Source organism: Gobio gobio (assembly GCF_949357685.1).
Source record: "Gobio gobio genome assembly, chromosome: 1".
Taxonomy (NCBI): domain Eukaryota; kingdom Metazoa; phylum Chordata; class Actinopteri; order Cypriniformes; family Gobionidae; genus Gobio; species Gobio gobio.
The window spans coordinates 35,595,895-35,619,796 of NC_137097.1; the positions used below are offsets into that span (position 1 = coordinate 35,595,895).

General features: G+C 36.4%; 3 protein-coding genes across 3 annotated transcripts; all 3 read right to left on the bottom strand.

Moving 5' to 3' along the window:
• Positions 1 to 2,893: 2,893 nt before the first annotated feature.
• Positions 2,894 to 4,717, bottom strand: pvalb4 (parvalbumin 4). The gene is made up of 5 exons (XM_079833520.1): positions 4,557 to 4,717; positions 4,108 to 4,174; positions 3,895 to 4,027; positions 3,710 to 3,819; positions 2,894 to 3,584 (listed from the first exon to the last, which is right to left on the bottom strand). Exons 2-5 carry the CDS (start codon positions 4,166 to 4,168, stop codon positions 3,559 to 3,561), a joined length of 330 nt encoding a protein of 109 aa, XP_079689646.1. The 5' UTR covers positions 4,169 to 4,174; positions 4,557 to 4,717; the 3' UTR covers positions 2,894 to 3,558.
• Positions 4,718 to 5,244: 527 nt separating this feature from the next.
• On the bottom strand, positions 5,245 to 12,044 carry pvalb1 (parvalbumin 1). Its single transcript, XM_079833534.1, has 5 exons — positions 11,737 to 12,044; positions 11,231 to 11,310; positions 9,039 to 9,171; positions 8,838 to 8,947; positions 5,245 to 6,806 (listed from the first exon to the last, which is right to left on the bottom strand). Exons 2-5 carry the CDS (start codon positions 11,289 to 11,291, stop codon positions 6,781 to 6,783), a joined length of 330 nt encoding a protein of 109 aa, XP_079689660.1. The 5' UTR covers positions 11,292 to 11,310; positions 11,737 to 12,044; the 3' UTR covers positions 5,245 to 6,780.
• Positions 12,045 to 14,379: 2,335 nt separating this feature from the next.
• On the bottom strand, positions 14,380 to 17,096 carry pvalb5 (parvalbumin 5; the record flags this gene model as incomplete). The annotated part of the gene is made up of 4 exons (XM_079833582.1): positions 14,380 to 14,402; positions 14,864 to 14,973; positions 15,081 to 15,213; positions 17,036 to 17,096. 4 exons carry the CDS (start codon positions 17,094 to 17,096, stop codon positions 14,380 to 14,382), a joined length of 327 nt encoding a protein of 108 aa, XP_079689708.1.
• Between the last annotated feature and the right edge of the window lie 6,806 nt (positions 17,097 to 23,902).

Genomic DNA, 23,902 nt, shown 5'->3' on the forward strand with positions numbered 1-23,902 from the left:
AATTAATAGCAAAATTACATCAATTTGAATTAAATAATCCTTGCATTTTAATTGAATAATCCATAATTAATTATTCAATTAAAATACATAAGGATTATTCTATTGAATTTGATGGAATTTAGCTATAAATTAAATTGTGTACATAAAAAAAGGTTAAACATTTTTGAGTGTAGGCTACTATATTTATATTTTAATCAATTTAATGCATCCTTGCTGTATAAAAGTATTAATTTCTTTTTCTTTTTTTATCTTACTGACTTGATGAGTTTCATGTCAACTGCCCATCTGTCTTTTAACATATAGCCAATACGCACGCACGCACACATATCATCTATTATTATTCTTATTAGTCCATTTGCCCTCAGCACATGTGCTAGTGTCAGCAGATAGGCATTTACATTGACCGTCATGTTTGATCGCATCACAGAACACTGCGTTAGTTCATGCTAGCTTGCCTATTGAGTTGCAGGGTGCACATGGCCTATTTAAATGCATTAGGACGAGGTGTTTGCTACATGTGACATGCTTTGGGACAGTCCATGCGTGGGATAACCCAGTGTGATGCTGCTTGGAGAAACCCAAGAGCCTGGAGCTGACAAGGACACCGGATACAGAGGTGCTACTTACCCAGAAACACTGATGTCATGGGACATGATAATACCTCTCACCCTATACAGTTACTCAGCAATCATTTATTTATTCATTTACGTTTGCTTATATTCTCTGCGGGCACTACACTGACCTCTACTTAGGTGTCACTTAGCTACACTGTAAAAAAAAAAAAAAAAAGATCAATATGATCAAGCTATGACAACATGTTTTACATTGCTTTAACTCAGCAAAATAAGTTAATAAGTTTTTTTTTATAAGTTATACAAGGTTCAACTGTAATTTAAGTTTAAATTACCTAAACATCCACGTTGTTTGCACTTAAATATTTAAGGCAGCAACTTTTTTTTTACAGCGTTTTAGGTGAACTGGGCCACTAGATGGCGTAACTTTCCAATGAGTGAATGTGTAGGAAAAGCATCTGAAACTCATTTGAAAGCTTTTTGAATACAGTGAATTGCTTATTGTAAGCATTATATAATTGCACACATTTTCACTTATGTAAAAGTGGCTAATTATACATATACTTTTGTTTGTAGACTGACTGTCTGTCAGGAAGAAAACTGCACCTTTTAAGGGACACCACGGTTGCCAGGTCCTTGGCATTCCCGCGGACCTACACACATTTTGCATAAATTATATTTGTCTGAAATGCTTGTATTGAAATATTTTGTATTCTACCAATGATAAAACTCTTCTAGATGTTAAGTTTTGCAAAGGATGGCCTTGAGCTGTGTACATGTGACCCTGGAGCACAAAACCAGTCATGAGTCTCACGGGTATATTTGTGGCATAAGCCAAAATGATCGATTTTTCTTTTATGCACAAAAATCATTAGGATAGTAAGTAAAGATCATGTTCCATTGAGATATTTTGTAAATTCCCTACTGTAAATATATCAAAAACGTATTATTAGTAGTGATATGCATTGCTTTCTCAATATTAGGATTTTTTTGCACCCTCAGATTCCAGATTTTCAAATAGTTGTATCTCGGCCAAATATCGTCCTATCCTAACAAACTATACATCAATGGAAAGCTTATTAAATGATTAGTTCACTTTAAAATGAACATTTCATGATATTTTATTCACCCCCCATCTCGTCCAAGGTGTTTGTGTCTTTCTTTCTTCAGTCGAAAATAAATTACGTTTTTTGAGGAAAACATTCCAGGATTTTTCTCCACATAATGGACTTCAATGGCAACCAACGGTTGAAGGTCCAAATCAATGCAGTTTCAATTGAAGGGCTTCAGAGGCTCTGAACGATCCCAGACACGGAAAAGAGTCTTATCTAGCCTAACCATCGGCAATTTAAAGTATATTTAAATATATACTTTTTAACCTAAATTGCTCATCTTGCACTGCTCTGCGACACACCACGGATTGCGTAATCACGTCAGAAAGGTCACACTAGGCATAGGCGGAAGTACCACCACAAGCAAATGTGCGAGGACTAATACAAACGCCCTTTACCAAAAAACACTTAATTTTCAACTTCAAATTCGTCCGACATCGTTGTTTTACCTTTTTTTGCTAAATGACATTTGTATTAGTCCTCTCATGATCGCTTTGTAAACACGGGGGCAGAACTTTCCGACGTGATTACGTAATCACTGGTGCGCCACAGAGCATGTTTTCCTCAAAAACTTAATTTCTTTTCGACTGAAGAAACATAGACATGAACACTTTGGATGAGATGGGGGTGAATAAATTATCAGGAAATTTTAATTTTGAAGTAAACTAATCCTTTAATATTCAAATTGACCCTTATGACTGGTTTTGTGGTCCAGGGTCACATACGATCACTACGATTTAGTGGTTTTCAAATTGTGTAACAGTGACTTTAAAATGTGTATTTTAGGTATGGGAATGGCATATTTGGAGTTTTGACCTTTGGGATATTTTTGACTGGCCACTGGGCTAGTTTTCTTATGCAGACCTGGTAACCCTTATATGAACTGTAATTAAAAAGTTTGTGGTAACCTAGAGTCTTAGTACTAGTAGTAGTACATTAACTGTATATTACTACTCTAAGTTACTAATATGCAACTTTGAGGGGTAGATATACAGTACAAAGATGGTGTTCCTTGTGCTGCTGCTGTAAAACTGACATGGCATGCTCTTGTATCACAGCTCCCCCTACTGTGTGGATCAGTTTCTTCATTGTTACATTTTGAATTCTGCTTTCATCATTTCCAATGTTTCCAGTTGCATCTTTAGTGATTTTGCAACTGTTTTGTGTTCCAAAGAGGTGGAAAAAGCACACATGAACTTAGCTGGTTTTGCAGCAAAAGATTACATTTATGTTAAATTTGTTAAATACCAATAAATTGCCATTTTTTGAAAATAAGGCATTTCAATAACTGACTAATAACCTTCTCATTGCCATTAAAGTGGAATTACTGAACCTAAACATAGGAACGTGATAAAAAATGCTCATTTAAAAGAAAAGGTTTTTACATCTGAACTCTTCATATTGCTTTAAGTTAAGCAATTTCAACTTTTTTAAGTCAGTTTAATGTAATTTAAGCTGAAAAGACTTCAACATCCAAGTTGATTGTACTTTTTTTTTACAGTGTATTTTCATTTTATTTTATTTCATGGAAATGTAATCTTTATAAACATTCTCCATACAGCTATAGAGTGAAAAGCAGATTTGTGACAAGGAAATGAAAAGAAGCCTAGGCTATATTGAAAAAGAATATTTATTCTTTTCTTATCGTCCGTTCCCGTAAAAGTGCATCAGATTTTACAGTAAGCAAAATTCATATTTAAGACAGGAGACACAACCGCTACATTCACAGTCATCGTTTTGACAGTGTGCTGCATGGGATGAAACTTCTCATAAGCGTCATGAGTATAAAAATTATTTATAGTATAGGATGAAAATGGGAGGTCTTGGGCAAAGTTGTTCCTTCAGAGCTAGAGGTGTTGTTGGTCAGAAGCAATTTATGCCTTAACCAAGGCAGCGAACTCTGTGGGGGAAGAAAGAAACAAGCATGTTACACTATCAATCATGGTTGTCAATCAAACATTCTATGCATTTTGCTATTCTTAGAGCTCATTGAGGGGCATTGGGAAGAAGGGAAAGGTGACTGACCATCAACTCCGATCTTGCCATCACCGTCAGAGTCTCCAGCCTTCAGGAAAATCTTGGTCTCGCCGTCAGTCAGTGCCCTGGCTCCAGCCTTGAAGTTCTGCAGGAACAGTCTGCCGGCACACAATTCAGTTCATGAGTGTTGGTCGTGTTTAAGCAAGTATTTATGAGCTCAAAGCTGCTCTTACTTGAGTTCATCCTCCTCAATGAAGCCACTCTTGTCCTGATCAATGATTGCGAAAGCCTTCTTGACATCGTCGGCGGACTTGGCTGCCAGACCGACCTTGCCGAAGAAAGCCTTGTGGTTGAAGGAGTCAGCGGCTGTGTGGGAAATACGGGAAAGATGTAAACACACGCCTTAATGTGTTGAAAGAGGTGGGTGCGTGCTCACGCCGTCTCACCCTTGCATGCCTCCAGTGCTGCAGTGATGTCAGCGTCGTTCAGGACTCCGGCGAATGCCATCTTTAGCTGAATGGTACATAAAACAGAACATTAAAACCAGAAACGCGTGTTGGACACAGCTGTCCAACAGCTCAGGTTTATTTAGTCCAGTTCGCCTGCTATATTTCGACAGTTTACTTAATATCTGAACATCTACATTTCATGCCATGATTTCAACCCATGCAAATCCCACAAAACCACCGTTAAGGGAAGCGTGCCACATGTGGATGTGAGTTACGAGGATGTTAAATCCCAAAGGGTCCATGAGGTCCTCTTAAAATAAGCCGGCAGGTGAACAATTCCACAGCCGATTGAGACGATGAGAAAATCTAGGATGCAAACTTTCCATTTCTGCTCCGGAACAAGTACCAGTCCTGGTAGATAGACTGGGTCGCCCGTGCAAACTCACCTCTTTTGTCTTTTGGTGCTGAAGGTAGTTTCAGAAGACTCAAGCTGTTTACTGCAGTGATCTCCGGGCCCCTGATCTCCTCCTTATATACCTTCAGCCACTCCAAATATGAATTATAATGTAATAGACACCCGCTGGCCGAGGGGGGCCGCTTGACATGCGCCCAGCAGACACGCTGTACTATATTTATCCTCAAAAATGAAGATGCTTAAAAGGTGCGTTTGAAAAAAAAGTCCATCATATACTTGCATGCTAATAATACACGCTGCTGATAGTGCATGGACATATTCCTATGGACGCTCGCTTGTGGGGTTTGGAAAGACTTGCAGGACGCTTTTTCAGAGGGACATTTCTGGTTGTGGTCAGGGTATGGACTCTCCGGTCGATTGATTCTGCTTGTATTATTGGTTATGTGGTTGTTGGTTTCATGTGAAACGCTTCCATTAGTGATACTTTTGCATGTTGTTGTTTTTTTGTTTGCACATGCAGTGTTGGATTTTGCCACATTAAACATGGTGTCTGAATTTGTCCTGGTTTTCTTCTGTACACAAATAGAATATATAGTTTCACTCAGAAACTGCTTGCAAATTTCACTGCTAGGCTACTGTGCTAGGAACACATTGAAGTGAATGTGAAATTTTGAGGTAGAAAAACATACTCCAATAGGTTAATCTTTGTTTTATTTTTTGGCTCCCCCGTTACACCTATTAAACGGAACAGATTTGCCTGTACTTTTTAGTGTATGTACATAGTACAGTATAAAGTGTGTTTGCATACAGCGTTCGAACAGCAGAGAGCAGCAGAGCTCGTCCTCCTGGCTCATGGCTTTCACAGGTCAGAAACTCTTCTACTTGTTCTACTACACCGTCGAAAGCTGAACTGTTAGGTACTTAACTTGAATTAATTAAGCGTTTAGCTCAAACCATGATCCAACTCGCCTACCAGCAATTTTCTAGTAACTCTGAGGACCTTGTTCAGGTGTGTTTGATTAGGATTGGAACTAAACTCTGCAGGGCATTGCCCCCAAAGGGCCAGATTTAAAGGAACCCTGATTTAAAGACCTAATTTGGCATGACAACGATTTTATCACTATTGTGGTTAGTAGAACATTATTACTCGAGCATCGCCAGTTGCTCTAATGTCATTGTGCCCATTGCAGGGTGTTTAATGGGTTTTGGAAGACTGAGCTTGGCGGGCACTTTGTTTGAGTGTTCGATGAGCTATTCTGAGCATTCGGGAAGCTGCCATGGACTCTTAATTGGGCATGCGAAAACTATCCTCTGCAAATCCCTTCCAGTGCATCTCACCAAATCTCCGGGCCTTCCCTCGCCCAGCCTTGAGCCAAGAGCGTCCTGCAGGACATCCCCGGTTATTGGTGCGTTCAAATCCTCCTGGGAAGTTCGTATTTACGATTTGGGAAGTCGTGTTTAGCCACTTTCGCCGGCGCAAGGGGGTGTAATCTTTATCGTTACATATTATATTGTTGTTTTACAATTAGGGATGCGTGGTATATTGGCCACCATATCGGTATCAGCCGATATTTGTTCATTTTTAATGTTATCGCTATCCGTGGCAATTTGGCCGATAATATTAAAGCCGATAATTAATGTATTATTTCCTTCAGATGTGAAAATATGATTGGAATTAGCGCAAGTCTGTAATATAGGCTACATAAAAATTATTAGATTTATCGGCCAATATATCGGTTATCCGCTTTCAAGTATAAAGAATTATCGGTATCGTCCAAAATGTTCATATCGGTGCTTCCCTAATTACAATCGCTAATTGAGGTGGCGTTCATATGCATTGAACTCGTGAATACCATCTTTCCAACATGACTTTTGAATGCACCATATGAGTGCATTATAATGAAGAGAATGTCCCGGGAGGACATTCGACAACACAAGGGTAGTGGCGATTAGCGGTGAAAATTGTAAAAAAGCTCGCTTCAAGACATGTTACACCAAAACTATATTTATTCCTTGTTTTTCACTCTTCCCCGGAAGTGCATTCAAGATTGTACATTTGCACAAGCCAATGGGCTTGAAATTAAACATCCAACTTACAGAAACAAATACCCTTATCCAGACACATACTCGAAACTGAGTAAACTGTCCAAAGTCAGTCATAAATAAGATCATATAAAAAAGTTCAGCTGAGAAAGGTGTGAGCTGTCGTGAGTTCTGGTTCCTTGAATATGGAAGGGTCTTGGTCAGATGAAAATTTAAGCCTTTACAAGAGCAGCAAACTCTGTGAGATGAGACAAAGATGAGACAGAGATCAGACTACCATTAGTCAATTCTGCAAGTATATCACCAATTTCATTTCCAGTTATCGTCAAGGGTTTGCTATAGTGTTAATGAACTCCACTGCCGCTCGCCATCCTATAGTATAGAGCTTCAGTAGACAGAGCTCGAAAACAAGAATGGCCACTCACATTATTAGGCCTTTCCAAAGGGATTTTTTGTTGTGATATTTGGTTGTGAATTCTTTTTGGCAACTTGTTAGCTGGGTAAAATAATGTAACTGGCTTGCATAGATCTTGTTGAAATTGCGAGAATGAATTGTGAAAATGTTATTGCAAAGAAAAAAATGTGAATGAAAAATGTTATGAAAAAATACATTATGTGCAGATAATGTGATCATATTCTATATCACTTAGTCCTACCCAACACCTAAACTTAACAACTATCTTACTAACTAATTAATAAGCAGTAATTATAAGTTTATTGAGGCAAAGTCGTAGTTAACAGTTAGTTAATAGTGAGAATTGACCCCTAATCTAAAGTTAGATTTACATTTACATAGATCACATTCAAATGTTTCACTTGTACTTTATTCATGTTGAAGCCATGTAATATGAATGTTGGCAGAGCAAGTAGAAATCTGGACTATTTGCCTGACTGACACAATTTAACTGCAATTTGTAAATATTTTACATTTGGCTTAAAGGGATAGTTCACCCAAACTCTCAAGTGTCCCACTGACTTTCATAGTATTTTTTTTCCCATACTATGGAATGGGGCACATCAACTGTTTGGTTTCTGACATTCTTCCAAAAATCTTCTTTTGTGTTCAGCAGAAGAAATTTTTACAGGTTTGGAACAACTTGAGAGTGAGTAAATGATGACAGAATTGTCATTTTTGTGTGAACTGTCCCTTTAATTGGTGGCTAATTGTTACGATCTGTTTAAACCCCTGTGATGTTTAAGTTTAGAGGCGGGGTTAAAAGTGCTCCTTCATAATGAGTTTCTTTAATGTTTTTGTACAATGTTAGTTTTTCAATTTAGCGACTTTTTACACATTTTTCGAGACTTTCTTCTTCTTCTTCAAAAAAGCGACTAACGGCAAATCTAGCGACTTTTTGGATTGCTGGTTGACATGCAATCAGCCACTATATCATGCTCGTTCCGTTGTCTCACAGAAAGTATGTAAATGTGACCCTGGAGCACAAAACCAGTCATGAGTCTCACAGGTATATTTGTGGCAATAGCTAACAATACATTGTATGGGTCAAAATTATCGATTTTATGCCAAAAATCATTAGGATATTAAGTAAAGATCATGTTCCATGAAGATATTTTGTAACTTCCCTACTGTAAATAGATAAAAAATGTATTATAAAGGGTAATATGCATTGCTAAGGACTTCATTTCGACAACTTTATAGGCGATTTTCTCAATACTTAGATTTTTTTTGCACCCTCTGATTCCAGATTTTCAAATATTGTCCTAACCTATAACCATACATCAATGGAAAGCTTATTTATTCAGCTTTCATATGATGTATAAATCTCAATTTAAAAAAATTGGCAAAAAAGACTGGTTTTGTGGTCCAGGGTCAGAGAACATTTACAGCAGGCTTTGGCTGCTTTCCATTGAAAATAATCGGCAACACTGGCCTGACCAAGCAAGCAGGAAACAAAATGTCTGGTTTCATAGACAGGGCTTAGATTAAGCCAGGATTAGGCCTTAGTTCAATTAGGGCATTTAAGTAGCTTTTATAAATGTGCCTTAGAAAAAAGGCAATATTTAGACAATATTATGCAGGAAATTTCGAATTTCAGGCCATTTTCCTTTGATTTCCTGTGATATACTGTATGTTTACCCAATTTTGGGAGCTTGTACCCATGCTTTCTCACCAAAAAGGCAAGCTCCACTATACCGAAGTTTAATGAAAAGCACTCAGGAGCTTAGACTTCCTATCTTGATGTGTGTTCAACTCTTCTAGATCTCATGATGTGTGGTGTAAAATAGGGTCGAAATTGCATTTTTCATTTACCATCAACTCCGATCATGCCATCACCGTCACTGTCAGCAACAGCAAGGAAGGCCTTGGTCTCTTTGTCGGTCAGAGCCCTGGCATTAGCCTTGAAGTTCTGCAGGAACAGCCTACAGAAAGAGAGAGCACAGGCCTGTTATGAAGCCCACAACTGCCTTTGTTGGATATTGTCCCATGTAAATTATGTGTTATGAGTCTTACTTCAGCTCCTCCTCCTCAATGAAGCCACTGTTGTCCTGGTCAATGATGGCGAAAGCCTTCTTGACTTCATCAGAGGACTTGGCTGCAAGACCGACCTTGGCGAAGAAGGTCTTGTAGTTAAAGGAGTCAGCAGCTGTGGAGAGAGGATTTTGTGTCAAAACGTGATGAAGCCATTGAGACCTGGCTGTGTCCAAGCACACACCTAGGGTAACCTAGGCACCCAGCTAACAGGGAACGTTCTCTCAAAGTTACGAACAAACGTTCTACCTGTAACGTTAATAGAACGTTCGTTCAGGGTTATCTGATCTTTAATAATGCTCTTATTAATGAAAACAACGTTCAGAGAACATTCAAAGGTAACATTTACTTAATGTTTAACGTTTGCATAACCAAAAGTCATTCAAACATTCAGAGAATATTCAGAAATAACATTTTCAGAACGAAATGACAGCGTTAGCAAACCGTTTTTGGAAGCTTGGAACAATATATTACTTTTAAAGTTAAACGTTGGCAGTCGTCAAATACATTCTAGAATAAAAATACAGAAATATTATGTAGAAGTTTATGGAACAAAAAGTTCTATAAAAAATGTATGTGTATGCTAGCCACTTGTTTACTGTTTTTCCCCTCAACATCCTGTCCAATTCATTTCCGAAAAATGTATTATATAAAATGAAAATATATATTTTTTATATTTTTGAGAAAGAAATTAAACTTCTCCAAAAAAAAAGAAAAAGAAATTTAAGCATTTAAGCAGAAGTCTTTATATTGGGTTTCTAAATAACCCATTTATTTATTATTTCAAATCTTCAGATTAAATTTGGCCACTTATTGACTGCTTTTCTCCTCAATATCCTGTCCAATTTGTTTCTTAAAAATATATTATATTTATTCAAAATGTAATAGTTGTTAATATTTCTGTTTTGAAAAAGGAATTCAACTTCTACAAAACAAATTTCAAGCATTTAGGCAGAAGTTTTAAATCATGTTTCTATGATATAATATAATATTATATAATATGATATGATAAAATATAATATAATATAATATAATATAATATAATATAATATAATATAATATAATATAATATAATATAATATAATATAATATAATATAATTAATATAATATAATATAATATAATATAATATAATATAATATAATATAATATAATATAATAAAATATAATATAAAATAATTGCTAAATAACTTTCTGTAGTGTTATAGCTGGTTATAGCTCATAAATGTTATATTAATTTGTTTCATTATACTGCTTAAACATTATTTATTTATTTATGAATTCATGAGTCTATATTTATTCATGTATATCAAATCTTCAGATTAAATCAGGCCAGTCCCAAACATATACAATATACACAATATCCTGTCCAATTTGTTTCTTAAACTGTATTATATTTATTAAAGTTTAAATATTTATTAAGATTTTTAGTTTGGATACAAATTTTAACTTTTACAAAACATATTTCAAGCATTTAGATCATGTTTCTAAATGGCCCTAATATAATATAATATAATATAATATAATATAATATAATATAATATAATTAATATAATATAATATAATATAATATAATATAATATAATATAATATAATATAATATAATATAATATAATATAATATAATATAATATAATATAATAAATATAATTTAATATAATATAATATAATATAATAATTGCTATAAATGACTTTCTTTAGTGTTATATTGGATATATATCATATTAATTTGTTTCATTATACCCATTAAACATAATTTATTTATTTGTTTGTTTGTTTTTGGAGTTTATGTGTCTATATTTATTCATGTATATCAAATCTTCAGATTCAATTTCACTTATTGGTAACAGTTAATCTCTTTAAAATCATTAGCAAGCATCACTGCATTCTGTAATGCTTCACAGATCATCAGTTGATGTGCATTCACACAGTCAGAAACCGTTTGCCACGTCTGTTTTTAACGTGCATGAGCTACAGATAAGTGGTTGTTGTGGTCTTAACATTTTATTTTTAAGTACAATCACCTTGGATTTTTAAGTCATTTAAATTTAAATGACATTAAACTGACTTTAAAAATGAGTTGAATCTTGTATAAAAGTATAAAAACATAACTTAATTTTGAGGTTATTATCTAGAATTCGCCCATGCAATCTGAGAGGACCAGATGATGTCTTACCCTGGCAGGCAGCGATAGCAGCATCCACATCAGCTGCGGCGAGCATAGCGGCAACGGCCATTTTTCTGGTTTTGATTAAGCTGCAAAACACGAAACATTGAACATAGTCAGTTCACAAATGAATTCAAACGATTGGAATAGTTTATGCAATGCAATATATAACAAAACTCAATTTTGTGTTCCCCCATGCATCATGAACCGAGTGCCTTCCTCTTCCACACACAAGCTGTTTTGTATAGCAGTAAACACTATTACTGAAACAACCCCTTATTTTCTCTAGTTATCCTCAGAGTTCAAGCCATTGACATTTAGTGTCCAATGCCTGCGGTCTATAGCGGCTGCATCCACAGCCGAAGCGGAGATGCCTCCTGATGCTCTCCGTTACCAATACAGCATATTCCAAAGTCCCTGTCCGTCAGCTGTGATGAAGTTCAGTAAGTTTTTTTCTCTGAGAAGCCTGATCCTAAAGCATCAATAAGTCAGACGAACTCATCCACTGCACTCACCTTGTGCTTGTCTAAGGCGAGTGAAAAACCGAAGGAGTTAGTCGAGGTGTGACTGGCCCTTCTGCGGCTCCCGGCTTATATACCCTCAGCCTCACCATTTACAGGAATTCAATGCTCAGTAACGGATAGTGTCGAAAAAATGTGTCCAGTAGTCAAGTTGGGCTATTTTTAGCCTCACAAACAGTGTTCAGAACCATGTGTGGGACCCTATAGATCATGAGGCCCCTTCCCGGGTCAAGCAGCCGTCCCTTTCCCTGCCTCATCATTTGGGAAGACTTCCATCTGTCTGTTTGCTTTCATTCGTCCTCAGTCGAACATTTACTAAAGGGCTGATAAACACATCAGGATATGCATGTTTGATTGAGGTGGATCGAGTTTCTCTTGCATGTTAGAAACTCTGGACGGAGAGCTGTGGCGCAATCAGCTGCGTCTCAAGGCCATAAATCTTCTCAGTGTGTGATAAGAATAACATCATTCACATCAACATTCATAAGATCATAGACTTGTTATTATCAATTCTGAAACTTTGTGTTCATGTCACATGCAGGCTGGATTTGATATTTGATTGGTTTCAGTGTTCATTTTGAATTATTACACATATTCCTCACAGTTGAAAACACTGATTTTTTTTCTGGTAACGAGTTTACATTTGTTATTTTAATGGTATCATTTTATTTTATTCTATTTGCTTTTGCAATGCTTGAAATGCTTACTTTTTATTTTATTTTATATTATTCTAATGAAATATTATTGTATTTTATTCTTTATTTTATCTTATATCTCATATCTTATATTTTATTTTCATTTGTAATTATATCTTACACTGAAAAAAAAGGTGTGTTGGATTTACATGATTTAATCATGTACATCGGTGCCACGTGAATCAATTAAGTTAAACAAACATAATTTGTTCACTTAATTTCAACATCATGGAATGAAGTCATTTTTAAGTAGTCTCAAATTGATTTTAATATGGCTCCCTAACAACAGTGGTGTGCACGTGCAGGGGGGCTCGAGACCCTGCCTCTTTAATCAAATCACAAAACACAAGTTTATTTTATTTTTGTGTCATTTGACTGATTTATAAGACTGTACTAACTAGCTGCTGTCATTCTATTAGCCAACAATAGCACATTATGAACATGCCAAGCTAAGTATGAAATGCTCTTTAATGACATGTGCTAAATCAGTCCATGCACAGCCTAAGCAATTCTCCTATGGTAACCCAGTTTAAATTAAATGGTTCTAATAATTCCAACATAAATAAACATTAAACACTATTAAACAATATAAAGTCTCCCCCTTTTCTCATTTTGCCAAAACACATCAAATAATAAATAAATAATTTAAGTAGATTGCACATTTTAGAAAATTACATTAATAGAAAGCAAAGAAATCATGTTTAGAAGAGAAACACAATTTTGTTGAGTAGATCCCAAATAATATTATTAAGTAAATTGGACAATATGTGTTTTCCTGTTTTTTTCAGTGTATCTTATTGTATTTTATTTTTATTTTATATTATCTCTTTATTTATATTATCATCTTTTAATTTAATTTATTTTTATTATTTTATATTTTGTCTTATCTTTTATTTTATTTATTTTTATCTTATCATTTTATCTTATAGTACTTTATTTTATTATTTTATATTATATCTTGTCTTATATATATATATATATATAAATAAGATGAGATATATATATATATATATATATATATATATATATATATATATATATATATATATATATATATATATATATATATATATATATATCATCTTATTTTATTGTATTATTTTATCTTATATTTCATCTTATCTTATCATATTTAATTTTTTATGTTATATCTTATCATATTTTAGATTTAATTAAATTTTTTTAATTTTTTTTCTTGTCTTATATCTCATCTTATTGTATTTTATTATTTAATAAAAAATATATTTTATCTTATTGTATTCTATTTTATTATTTTATATTATTTTATTATTTTTTATTCTTGTGTCATCTTATATTTTATTATTTTTTATTTTATATTATCTTATTTTTATATTTCATCTTATCTTGTCATATTTATTGAATTATTTTATCTTATCTATCTTTTTATTTTTATTTAGTCTTTTATCATATTTTTTATTTTATCTTATCTATATTTTTATTTTTATTCAGTCTTTTTTCATTTATATATATTTTATTTTATATTTAATTTTATCTTATCTTATTGTATTTTATCTTATTTTATTTTAAAATAAAATAAAATAGTTTTTTATTGAATATTATATATTATCTTATTTTATCTTATCATATTTGTTTGTTTATTAATTTATTTTATTTTACTGCTGTTGTTATTATGATATTTGTATATTGTTGTTATGAAAGTAAAAGATCACATGAAGCAAAGATGGATAAAAGAATTCCTGTACTTGGAGACTTCACTTTATTGAGCAGTTTCATTTCCTATGATCACTCTAGATACAGAAGCAAGTTTTTATTTCATTCCCAAACATGATTTGCACATTTTAGACTTACTAAACACACTTTTTAATTTTAGCAGCTCACATAAAAACGAATCACAGATAATGCATGCAAATAAATAAGAGCGAATCGTGAAATGAAGTTTAAGTCAGTCCAATCACCACATTCATTTCAGCAAGCTGCAGAATTCTGAGGGGAAAAGAGAAAGAAAAAATAAGTCAAATGTTGTCCATTCAGCTAAATCAGAAAATCTGCATACACCCTGTAAACAATAAGTTATTCCTTCACAGACTGAGCCAAACACCATTCTGGAAAGACACTGCCTTGGGAGAAAGAGAATTCCCAGTCTTTCAAGATAATCAGTACGTTTGTGTGTGTGTGTGTGTGTGTGTGTGTGTGTGTGTGTGTGTGTGTGTGTGTGTGTGTGTGTGTGTGTGTGTGTGTGTGTGTGTGTGTGTGTGTGTGTGTGTGTGTGTGTGTGTGTGTGTGTGTGTGTGTGTGTTTAAAGGCAGCAGAATTGGTCTAATTCTCATTTGTACAGCTGATTAATCCCCCAGGCTAACAGAGGAGCCAGACAGTGAAAGAGGAGCCCTGGTTTCTATGGGAGTACGGCTCCCAAATGGCCTGTTCAACTGCTGATTTGGCTTTACCTTCCATCCCAATTTTGCCGTCTCCATCACTGTCCCCAGCATCCAGGAGGGTGTTGGTCTCTGCCTCCGTGAGCTCTCTGGCCCCTGAGCTGAAGTTCTGGAGGAAGCGTCTGGAGACCCAATCAAAGAACAGCACGCACCAATCAGATGTTATGCCCTCATATAATGTGTCTCAGAATACAATCCCCAAACAAACCAGGTTTAAAGAATGCTTTACTTTAGCTCCTCTTTTTCAATGAATCCACTCTTGTCCTGGTCCAGGGCCTTGAACACCTTCTCCCCATCGGAAGAGCCTTTACCTATCAGCCCCACATGTTCAAAGAACGACTTGTAGTTGAAAGATCCTGGGGCTGGAAGACAAAAATATGACAGGAAGGCCTAAATTTAAGATGTATGTATTTGAATTTCATATAAACTTTCCATCCCGGTGGATTACACAGTTTTAACATTAACAAATAAACTTAATGTGATGCATATTTGTCAGTCATACATAAATTAAATAATCTATTTGCCATCCATAAATTCGGTTTGCTTTAAATTCAAACATTTAAACTAATCGAATCGTGCTTGTTCCACACCTAGCCAAACACTGTAAAAAGTGACAACCCGCAAATGTTATAGCTATTTCTACCTTAATCCATAAAATTAAATTTGTTAGTATAAATTAATCTGTTTAGTTTGATTCAGTGGGCCTTATTTTAAAGATCTGAGCACATGGCCTGAAGCGCATGCCGCAGGTGCACTTAGGGCGTGTCCGAATCCACTTTTGCTAGTTTAATGACGAAAAAAAAAAAAAAAACGGTCGGCACACCAGGCGCATGGTCCAAAAGGGTTGTACCTAGTCTCTTGTACGGAGTCATGGGTGTGTTGTGGGCGTAATGTGCATTAAACCAATCAGTCTCATCTCCCTTTCCCTTTAAAAGCCAGTTCCGCTCACGTCATGGAGGATTCGCTATTTATATGGCGGAGTTTGCGAGAAAAACTGAACGCTTCTTTTGAGAGGAATGCTTTTATTTTTAATATTTAAAAATGTTTGTGTGCTGCTACGCGTCCCTGTGTGTGTAATAGTCAGAGTGTACACGCATTGTGCACCCACCTATAGAAAATAATAACTTGGTCTGAAACTAGCAAAAAAGCACTTGCGTCGTGCCTGGCGTAGCATTGCGCCCTGTGTACGATAGGGCCCCAAGAACGATAACTACAAAGATAACTATAACGATATTATTAGCACCAACACACAATACCTGTGCTTTTGTCATCTGCCTCTTTAAATGCTCAAGCTCTTTAAAGCAGGATGGATTCTGATTGGCTAGAATCCAAAGGTATCGTTTCTCTCTGCCGTTATCGTTATAGTTGTGGTGTGAACTCTGCTATTATTTTATTATTTTACTATATCTTTATCTGCCTTGGTGTTATAGGCCTTATTCACATCAGCGCCATCTTTGATTTTGAATTTGGATTTTTAACACAAAACTCCAGACAGCATGAGCCATGGACAATTAAGTGATCTTGGAGCTTTGTACAGTGAATGTCATTGAAAAAACGGTAAGTCTATCCCTCACAGCCTCGCTTTCATTGAACTGTCATGGTGCTGCTCTAAATAATGTCTATACTGTCGTTAAAACTAGTTAATTTAGATGTAACCATTTTAGGGTACTTTTTTTTAGCATTAACTGCAAATGCAGTTGTATAATTATTTTAAATTAGTTCAACTGCCTCCCTAATTTTTTAAAATATGCGCATGTGATACAAACAAATTAGATATATATCATTGGTTTGGACAACATGCTTTTGTGTGCCATTTTTATGTATAATAAACAGTAAGCTTGATTGTGCTCTGAGATGTGTATGGCTGGTGTGAGTGTGTATGATCTTGGATGCTTGACACAAACACCCTGGTATCCTGATGGCAACTGCTCCCCAGTCTCCGGCTGCCTGGATACCTGGATCTACCCATCCCCAATGCACCGACTTTGTGTGTGTGTGTGTGTGTGTGTGTGTGTGTGTGTGCAGGTTAACTGAAGCAGCTATGTATGTTGTTGTTGATAATTGCAAATAACAAAGCTGTGTAAGTAACGTGTGTTCTTGTGGATGAGTATCAGTTGCATGTGCTGATGAGTGTGTGTGTGTGTGTGTGTGTGTGTGTGTGTGTGTGTGGCAGATGTATCTCACCTTGGCAAGCCTGGATAGCTGCTGCAATGCTGTCTTGTTTCAGGAGTCCTGCGAGTGCCATGATTCTCCACACCAAAGTTCTACAAATACACATTATAATACTTAAAGAACCAGTAAAATGCTAAATCAAGCATCTGCATAGCTAAATTTGCATCATCATACACATAACAGTGGAATTTCTTAGAAGCTTTTTTGTCAAATTTGAATGTATAGAGCAAAGATGCTGCTTAACTAAATCTCTGAATTGACTTTGGGAAATGTAAGGATGCAATGCAATGCAATGAAAAACATAACTGACACCACTAACAACAAGTTCAATTTGGCAGTATAATATATGTGAAGAAGCAGGCACTAACCTTCGGACCGGTTGTAGAAGTGACAATGAATCCTCAGCTGTATCCTTTGGAACAATGAAGACACAAAGAGCCTCGATCTCCTGCAGTTCTGGGACCTAAAGTGCACAGAGACCCTGACACTCGTGCCCTTAAACCCACGGAGGCCTTCCTTACCACAAAACACCTCCCTCCTCATTAGCTGATCCAAGCAGATCGTTTCTGATCGCTATTGGTTTGAAATGTGATTTTTGCATATGCCGGTGAAGGACTCGGAGGTCATTGGCTCTGGGTTACTACTGAGACCTGTAGTGATGCTGGGAAGGTACATGGTTTGCCTTTGTTCTAATTCGTGGAGGATGCTTAGCTGCGAAACCAAGTTACACATCACATATAGAAATAAAACATTGAATCGGCACAGAAAAGTTAATGATGATGAGATGAGGTGGACTTCCTACCTATATATTTGGAAAATAAATAATCAAAATAATCTTGGGAGACAACAATTTCTGTCATTTCTACTCAAAGATTAAACTTGATGAAATAAAGATATAAAGAACTTCTTGCTATAAACTGTAACTGTGGCACGGTTTTGATTGTACTAAAAGCCTTTATAGGCAGCAATTGAAAGTTGAAGCCGGTTGGAGTGTATCAGATTTTCTTATTTCATAGCTTTAACAAAAAAGAGTGTTTTTCCTTTGTGTGCCTTCAGATCTTCAATTATTTCAAGCAAAATAAAATAAAAACAGAAAAGTCGCTTACAACAGGTTTAAAGGCCACTCTTTAGGATATTGTATATATGTACACATATAAAGTGGGACATACCAACCCAGTGTTTGGGTAGTTTTTGTGTTACCCAGATCCTGGGTCAGACGTACCAACCCAGTGTTTGGGTAGTTTTTGTGTTACCCAGATCCTGGGTCAGACGTAACAACCCAGTGTTTGGGTAGTTTTTGTGTTACCCAGCTCCTGGGTCAATTGTAACAACCCAGTGTTTGGGTAGTGTTTGTGTTACCCAGCTCTTGGGTCAGATGTACCAACCCAGTGTTTGGGTAGTTTTTGTGTTACCCAGCTCCTGGGCCAATTGTAACAACCCAATGTTTGGGTAGTTTTTGTGTTACCCAGCTTCTGGGTCAATTGTAACAACCCAGTGTTTGGGTAGTGTTTGTGTTACCCAGCTCTTGGGTCAGATGTAACAACCCAGTGTTTAGGTAGTTTTTGTGTTACCCAGCTCCTGGGTCAGACGTACCAACTCAGTGTTTGGGTAGTTTTTGTGTTACCCAGATCCTGGGTCAGACGTAACAACCCAGGGGTTGAGTTATTTATCGCTGGCTTTTTGAGACCTCTTTAGAAGAGAGCAGTGCAGCTCCGTCAAATTGGTCCATGTGTTCGGTAAAATACAGGTTTGTGTATTTTATTTGATCTATAAATTTGTTATTGCTCTGCATAGCGTTTAATTTCAATACAGTGATGTGATGTCACCTACACAAGTGTTGTCTCTCTTTTCGCATGATGAAAATGCCTGATGCCTCAAAAAGATACAGAATATAAATACTTATGATGTTAAAATGTGTTCTCAGAACTGTACACTGATTATTTATGGACAGGTTATGGAGTCAAACGCAGGGCGGTCTGAAGTTAGATGCTCCCCTGCTGAACATGATACAAGCTCTGGCATGAGATCCAGCGCCACTACAGTGGAAACGGGACAACAGAGACTTGTCGATTACACTTGGATTAATTCTAAATGTTTCATTTTTACTTCTAATATTTGTTAAACAAGCTTAAATGTAGGCAATATATTGAAAATAATATAAAATATGCATATGCTATATAATATAAAATAAAGGAATTATTATGCCAGTGGTTGTGTCGAGTATTTAAAATTTTTTTAGAGGATTTAAGTTAATTCGTAGACATTTATTATTGTATGAAATAAAAAGCTAGTATTATAGTAAAAATGAATGAACTATGCTGGGTTAAATAAACAACCTAATTTGCTGGGTAAAATTAATCCCAACATGTGTTCTGTCCTATATTTACCCAGCCCTTAATTGGGTTGAAATTTAACCACCCAAATTGGGTTGTTTTTAACCCAGTGTTTTTTAGAGTGGTGATGGTTTAGGGTTAACTTTCCACAGATTTAGGAGCTGCTTTTAGCGCTAAAATGCTTTGTGAAATACTTTTAGAGAAACAATTACTTTGACTGGGCCATTGCAACACTTTGATTCTTTTCTTTTTCAGCCGTTCTGTTGTAGATTTGTTGGTGTTCTGTCGATCATTGTCCTGTTGCATGGCCCTACATCGGTCAAGCTTTAGCTGTCGGACAGATGGCCTCACATTTGACTCTAGAATACTTTGGTATACAGACAGACATAGGCGAGGGTGAACTAACTCCAAGTTAAGGAGTGAATATGCAAATTAGCCCCTCCTCCACGTGCTCACGCCAGCCAAAGTCCCTTTAAAAACAAGTCCTATCACTCGGCGGCCATCTTTAAAACGCCTCTGGGGCATGCAAGTGCAGCTCCTATCTCTTTGAATGGGGAAACATCAAATTCTCTAAAACTGTTCGCCAAGCTTATGATCAAATTTCATGTTTGAAATCACCAATGAAATCTGAAAGCAACTGTCTCATAAATTTTTTTTCTAAACGCTCGACTTGTGACAAAACTAATGCGCATGCGCAATCCTAAACGCACTGCCTGTTCTATAGCAACCGGAGCTTCTAATGGCAGCTTCTGTGATGCAATGACTTTACTCATCAACGATTGGCTCTTTCATTTAGAAGGCGGGACTTATTCCACCATATTGGGCATTGCACTTCCTCCCATCGGAGTGCACCATCTTCCTATTTACCTCACCTTTCTGAGGTAAACGCTGCACAATGGTATCGCTCATTGCAACATCAGACACATATCAGTTATTGATATGATTAGCCTTTTGCGTGACTACTTTATCAAACAGCTAATAATGTGTTGCTAATGTTACACAAACCATGTTCCCGTTAGCCATCTCGGACAGCTGCCTTCTGAAAATCAGTATCCCTATAAACGCTTTGAACATCATAGAGTCCCAGTGAAAGGCATAAAGTTCATCATAACATTGTAATATACATCATATACATAATAGAGTGCCGAAGTAATGATGTCACTTTGTAGGCCAACCCGGAAGTTAGCGGCGCATGGGTTCCCTCGATCGAAAAGCCATGCATTTTCCACATAGACTTTTGGAAAATCGCAAAAAATAAGATCTGTGTTCAACAAAGAGTCATGACCCTTACACGTTTTGTCTATCAAGATAATCTTTACAAATTAATCCAAAATGTATACATTTTGAAGCTTAAATAAAGCCGTCAGATATAAAATGCTAACGGTAGGCTATAAACGGACTACAGCACACCATGGTCGCGGATCAACGTCATCATCAACCTTCCTCAAACTTTATTTAAAACACACGCTCGCTCATTATGATCTGCGCTGTGTATGAACACTTATCCACTGTTTCATGAGAAATATTGCCCATTCTTTTTTCCAAAAATGTTAGAAACTAATTTTGTTTATGCGTGCCTCTCTGAGATTTATCTTTTGTTAATGTTTTTTCAGACAATATGATTATCACTGTGATAACATTAAATGACATGAAACACAACCCAGTCTCTTTTTGTTAAATGCAAGTTTATGTATGATCAATAATACAAAACGTATAATAAGCTACACATGAAATAAAGCAAACAATTCAGTCAAACATTCAATGTCAGTGCTAGTCGGCTAACTTACAACGGTAACGTACAGTTATAGCCTAAAAATAAACAAGTAATGAAACTTCACTTTGCCCTCAGCCTAAACGATTTGCCAGGCAAATATGGGCCGTTAAATCTCCACAAGACGAATTATAGCTGGAGACGCCACAGAGACATCAGAGCCAGCGGCAGACGTCAGAAGGACTGGCCGAGGAAAGTCAACTCTCGCCTGGTAAACAAGCGCGGAGCGCCGCGGACCCACTGGAGCTCACAACTCCGATAACACCAGATAAAATGTTAAAATAGGCACTCTTCTTATAAATAAACCACAGATTTGAGCTTTAAACAACTACATTATCGACTGAAAAAGTCTTAAAACTACGTTTTGTCACACATTAACAGTAATTTTAACAAAAAAAGACGTGTAAACACAGCCCATGTCAGCCATTTCTCAACGAGACGAACATGTGAAGAGAGTAAACTCCAAATGTTCAAGCATCCAACTTTACGCGAATAGCGGGATTTATTGAGAGATATGAGAGATTGCCTGTTTGTCACGATGACGTCTAAAGTCCCCGCCAAAGGATGTAGTCCCTTTTAGCAACTTGTTAGCAACCACCATTTTTAAGACACAATAAAGTTTTAAAAAATCACAAGCAGGTTTTAACTAATGTGTTTTATGTCATAGATCAAAACGTGAAAATATTTAGAGGCTTTGTTAACCACAGACCTTATTTCAGGCGATTTAGCAAAAACCCATTCAAAAAACCCATAGACTTTAGGGCGAGGGAACCGGAAGGGGCTAAAATGCTAACTCACTTCCGCTTTTTGGCCTACAAAGTGACGTCATAACTTCGGCACTCTATTCACCCGCTATATTGCTAAATGTACCTAATTTTTCATATCAACAGAAAAACATATCAGGATAACCTGGTTTCTCTTGAGACTCCCCTACTTCATAGAATAGTTAATGATATGCTAAAGCCCGCCCACACGTTGGTTATAAGGTAGTTTGTGATGTAAGAAAAAAACTGTGCCTTTGGTTCACTGCCGTTTTAAAGAGAAAATACTCACCAACGGTGTTGACTTTGCTGTTGAAATTTGCACATGGTTTGTCTCAAAGCAAATTAAAAACACCACATAGAGATCTAAACAACATTAACAACTTGATTTTCATCATGGGGTCTTTAAACACCCCTGATTGGCCATTGCATTCAAGAAATCAACAGATATGTTTGTGATTGGCTACATTGCTCAACGCTGCAAAAACACTTTGTAAATTGAAACATTTTACGCTCTTTAGAGTGCAAACACTTGCATATATCCAATGGATCGTTTGGCCAAATCTTCGCAAATATCCTATTACTGTAAGAGGAATAGAGAAGAAGTGTTTTACATTCATCATTGTGTTTTACATTGAGCACATCAGTGGTTCAACTGGTTCTTAATGTCTATGATGGTTTGTGTGTGTGTGTTCTCAAATACCATTTTGAGAAGAAAAAACATTGTTTTGAATGTAAAGTTTCCTTTTGCAGGAGAATTGAGGGATTTTGCCCATTGTGTGTGTGTTTTTTGATTTGTGTGTAGAGTTCTGAGAGTAGAGGCATGCTTTCAGAAAATGTGTGTAAACAATCAAGAAAAACTATAACCAACAGTTATGGGCAGCTATTCACTCTAAAAGCAATCAGAAGCAGCAGCAGACAGTGGTAAATTCAGTGAGGAAACTCCACGCTAGTCTCAAGTCTGTGGCCAGAGGAAGCGACGCCTTGTCTAGCCTTACACACGCTCCACCAATTTATACAGAGGAGTTCATGGTCGACTCAATGACTGCAAGGTGTCCAGGTCCTGTGGCTGCAAAACAAGCCCAAAATCATCACCCCTCCACCAGTATGATGGACAGTTGGCATGAGGTGTTTGTGCTGATATGGTGTGTTTGCTTTTCTGTGCATTATGGCCAAACATCTCCACTTTGGTCTCGTCTGTCCAAAGCAGAGGTTCCAGAAGTCTTGAGGTTTGTTCAGATGCAACTTTGCAAACTTAAGCCGTGCTGCCATGTTTTTTTTAGAGAGAAGAGGCTTCCTCCTGACAACCCAAATATGCTTGACCCATCTTCTAATTGTACTGTCATGAACTTTAACATTTAACATGTTAACTGAGGCCTGCAGAGTCTGTGATGTTGCTCTTGGGTTTTTGCAGTTTCTCTGAGCATTGCATAGTCTGATCTTGGGGTGAATTTGCTGGGACGTCCACTCATGGGAAGATTGGCAAATGTTTTCCAGTTGTGAATAATCTTCCTCACTGTAGAATGATGGGCTTCAAATTGTTTGGAAATGGCCTTGTAACCCTTCCCAGATTGATGGCAGCAACAACTGCTTTTCTAAGATCGTCGCTGATGTCTTTTCTCCTTGGCATTGTGTTAATACACACCTGAATGCTCCAGACTAGCAATCTTCTGCTTCTATAGAGGTGATCACACTTGCTGATGATCAATTAATCAAAGGTATTTGATTAGCAGCACGTGACCGTTACTTACCCTCTTAATTCCAATGTAAGCAATAAGTGTGTACTTATCACTTAAGACCTCCATTTTGGCTTTATTTTTGTTAAATAAATCATGACACGGTGCAATATGTTATGTGTTCTTGTTCATCTGAGGTTGTATTTACCTAATTTTAAGACCTGCCAAGGACCATTTTAATTATGTCCTGATGCATAAAGCAAGTAAGGCAAAGCAGACGCACTTTTTGAGGTGCAAGTTGAGGGAAAAACTTGAATTAAAGGAGAATGACTGCACAC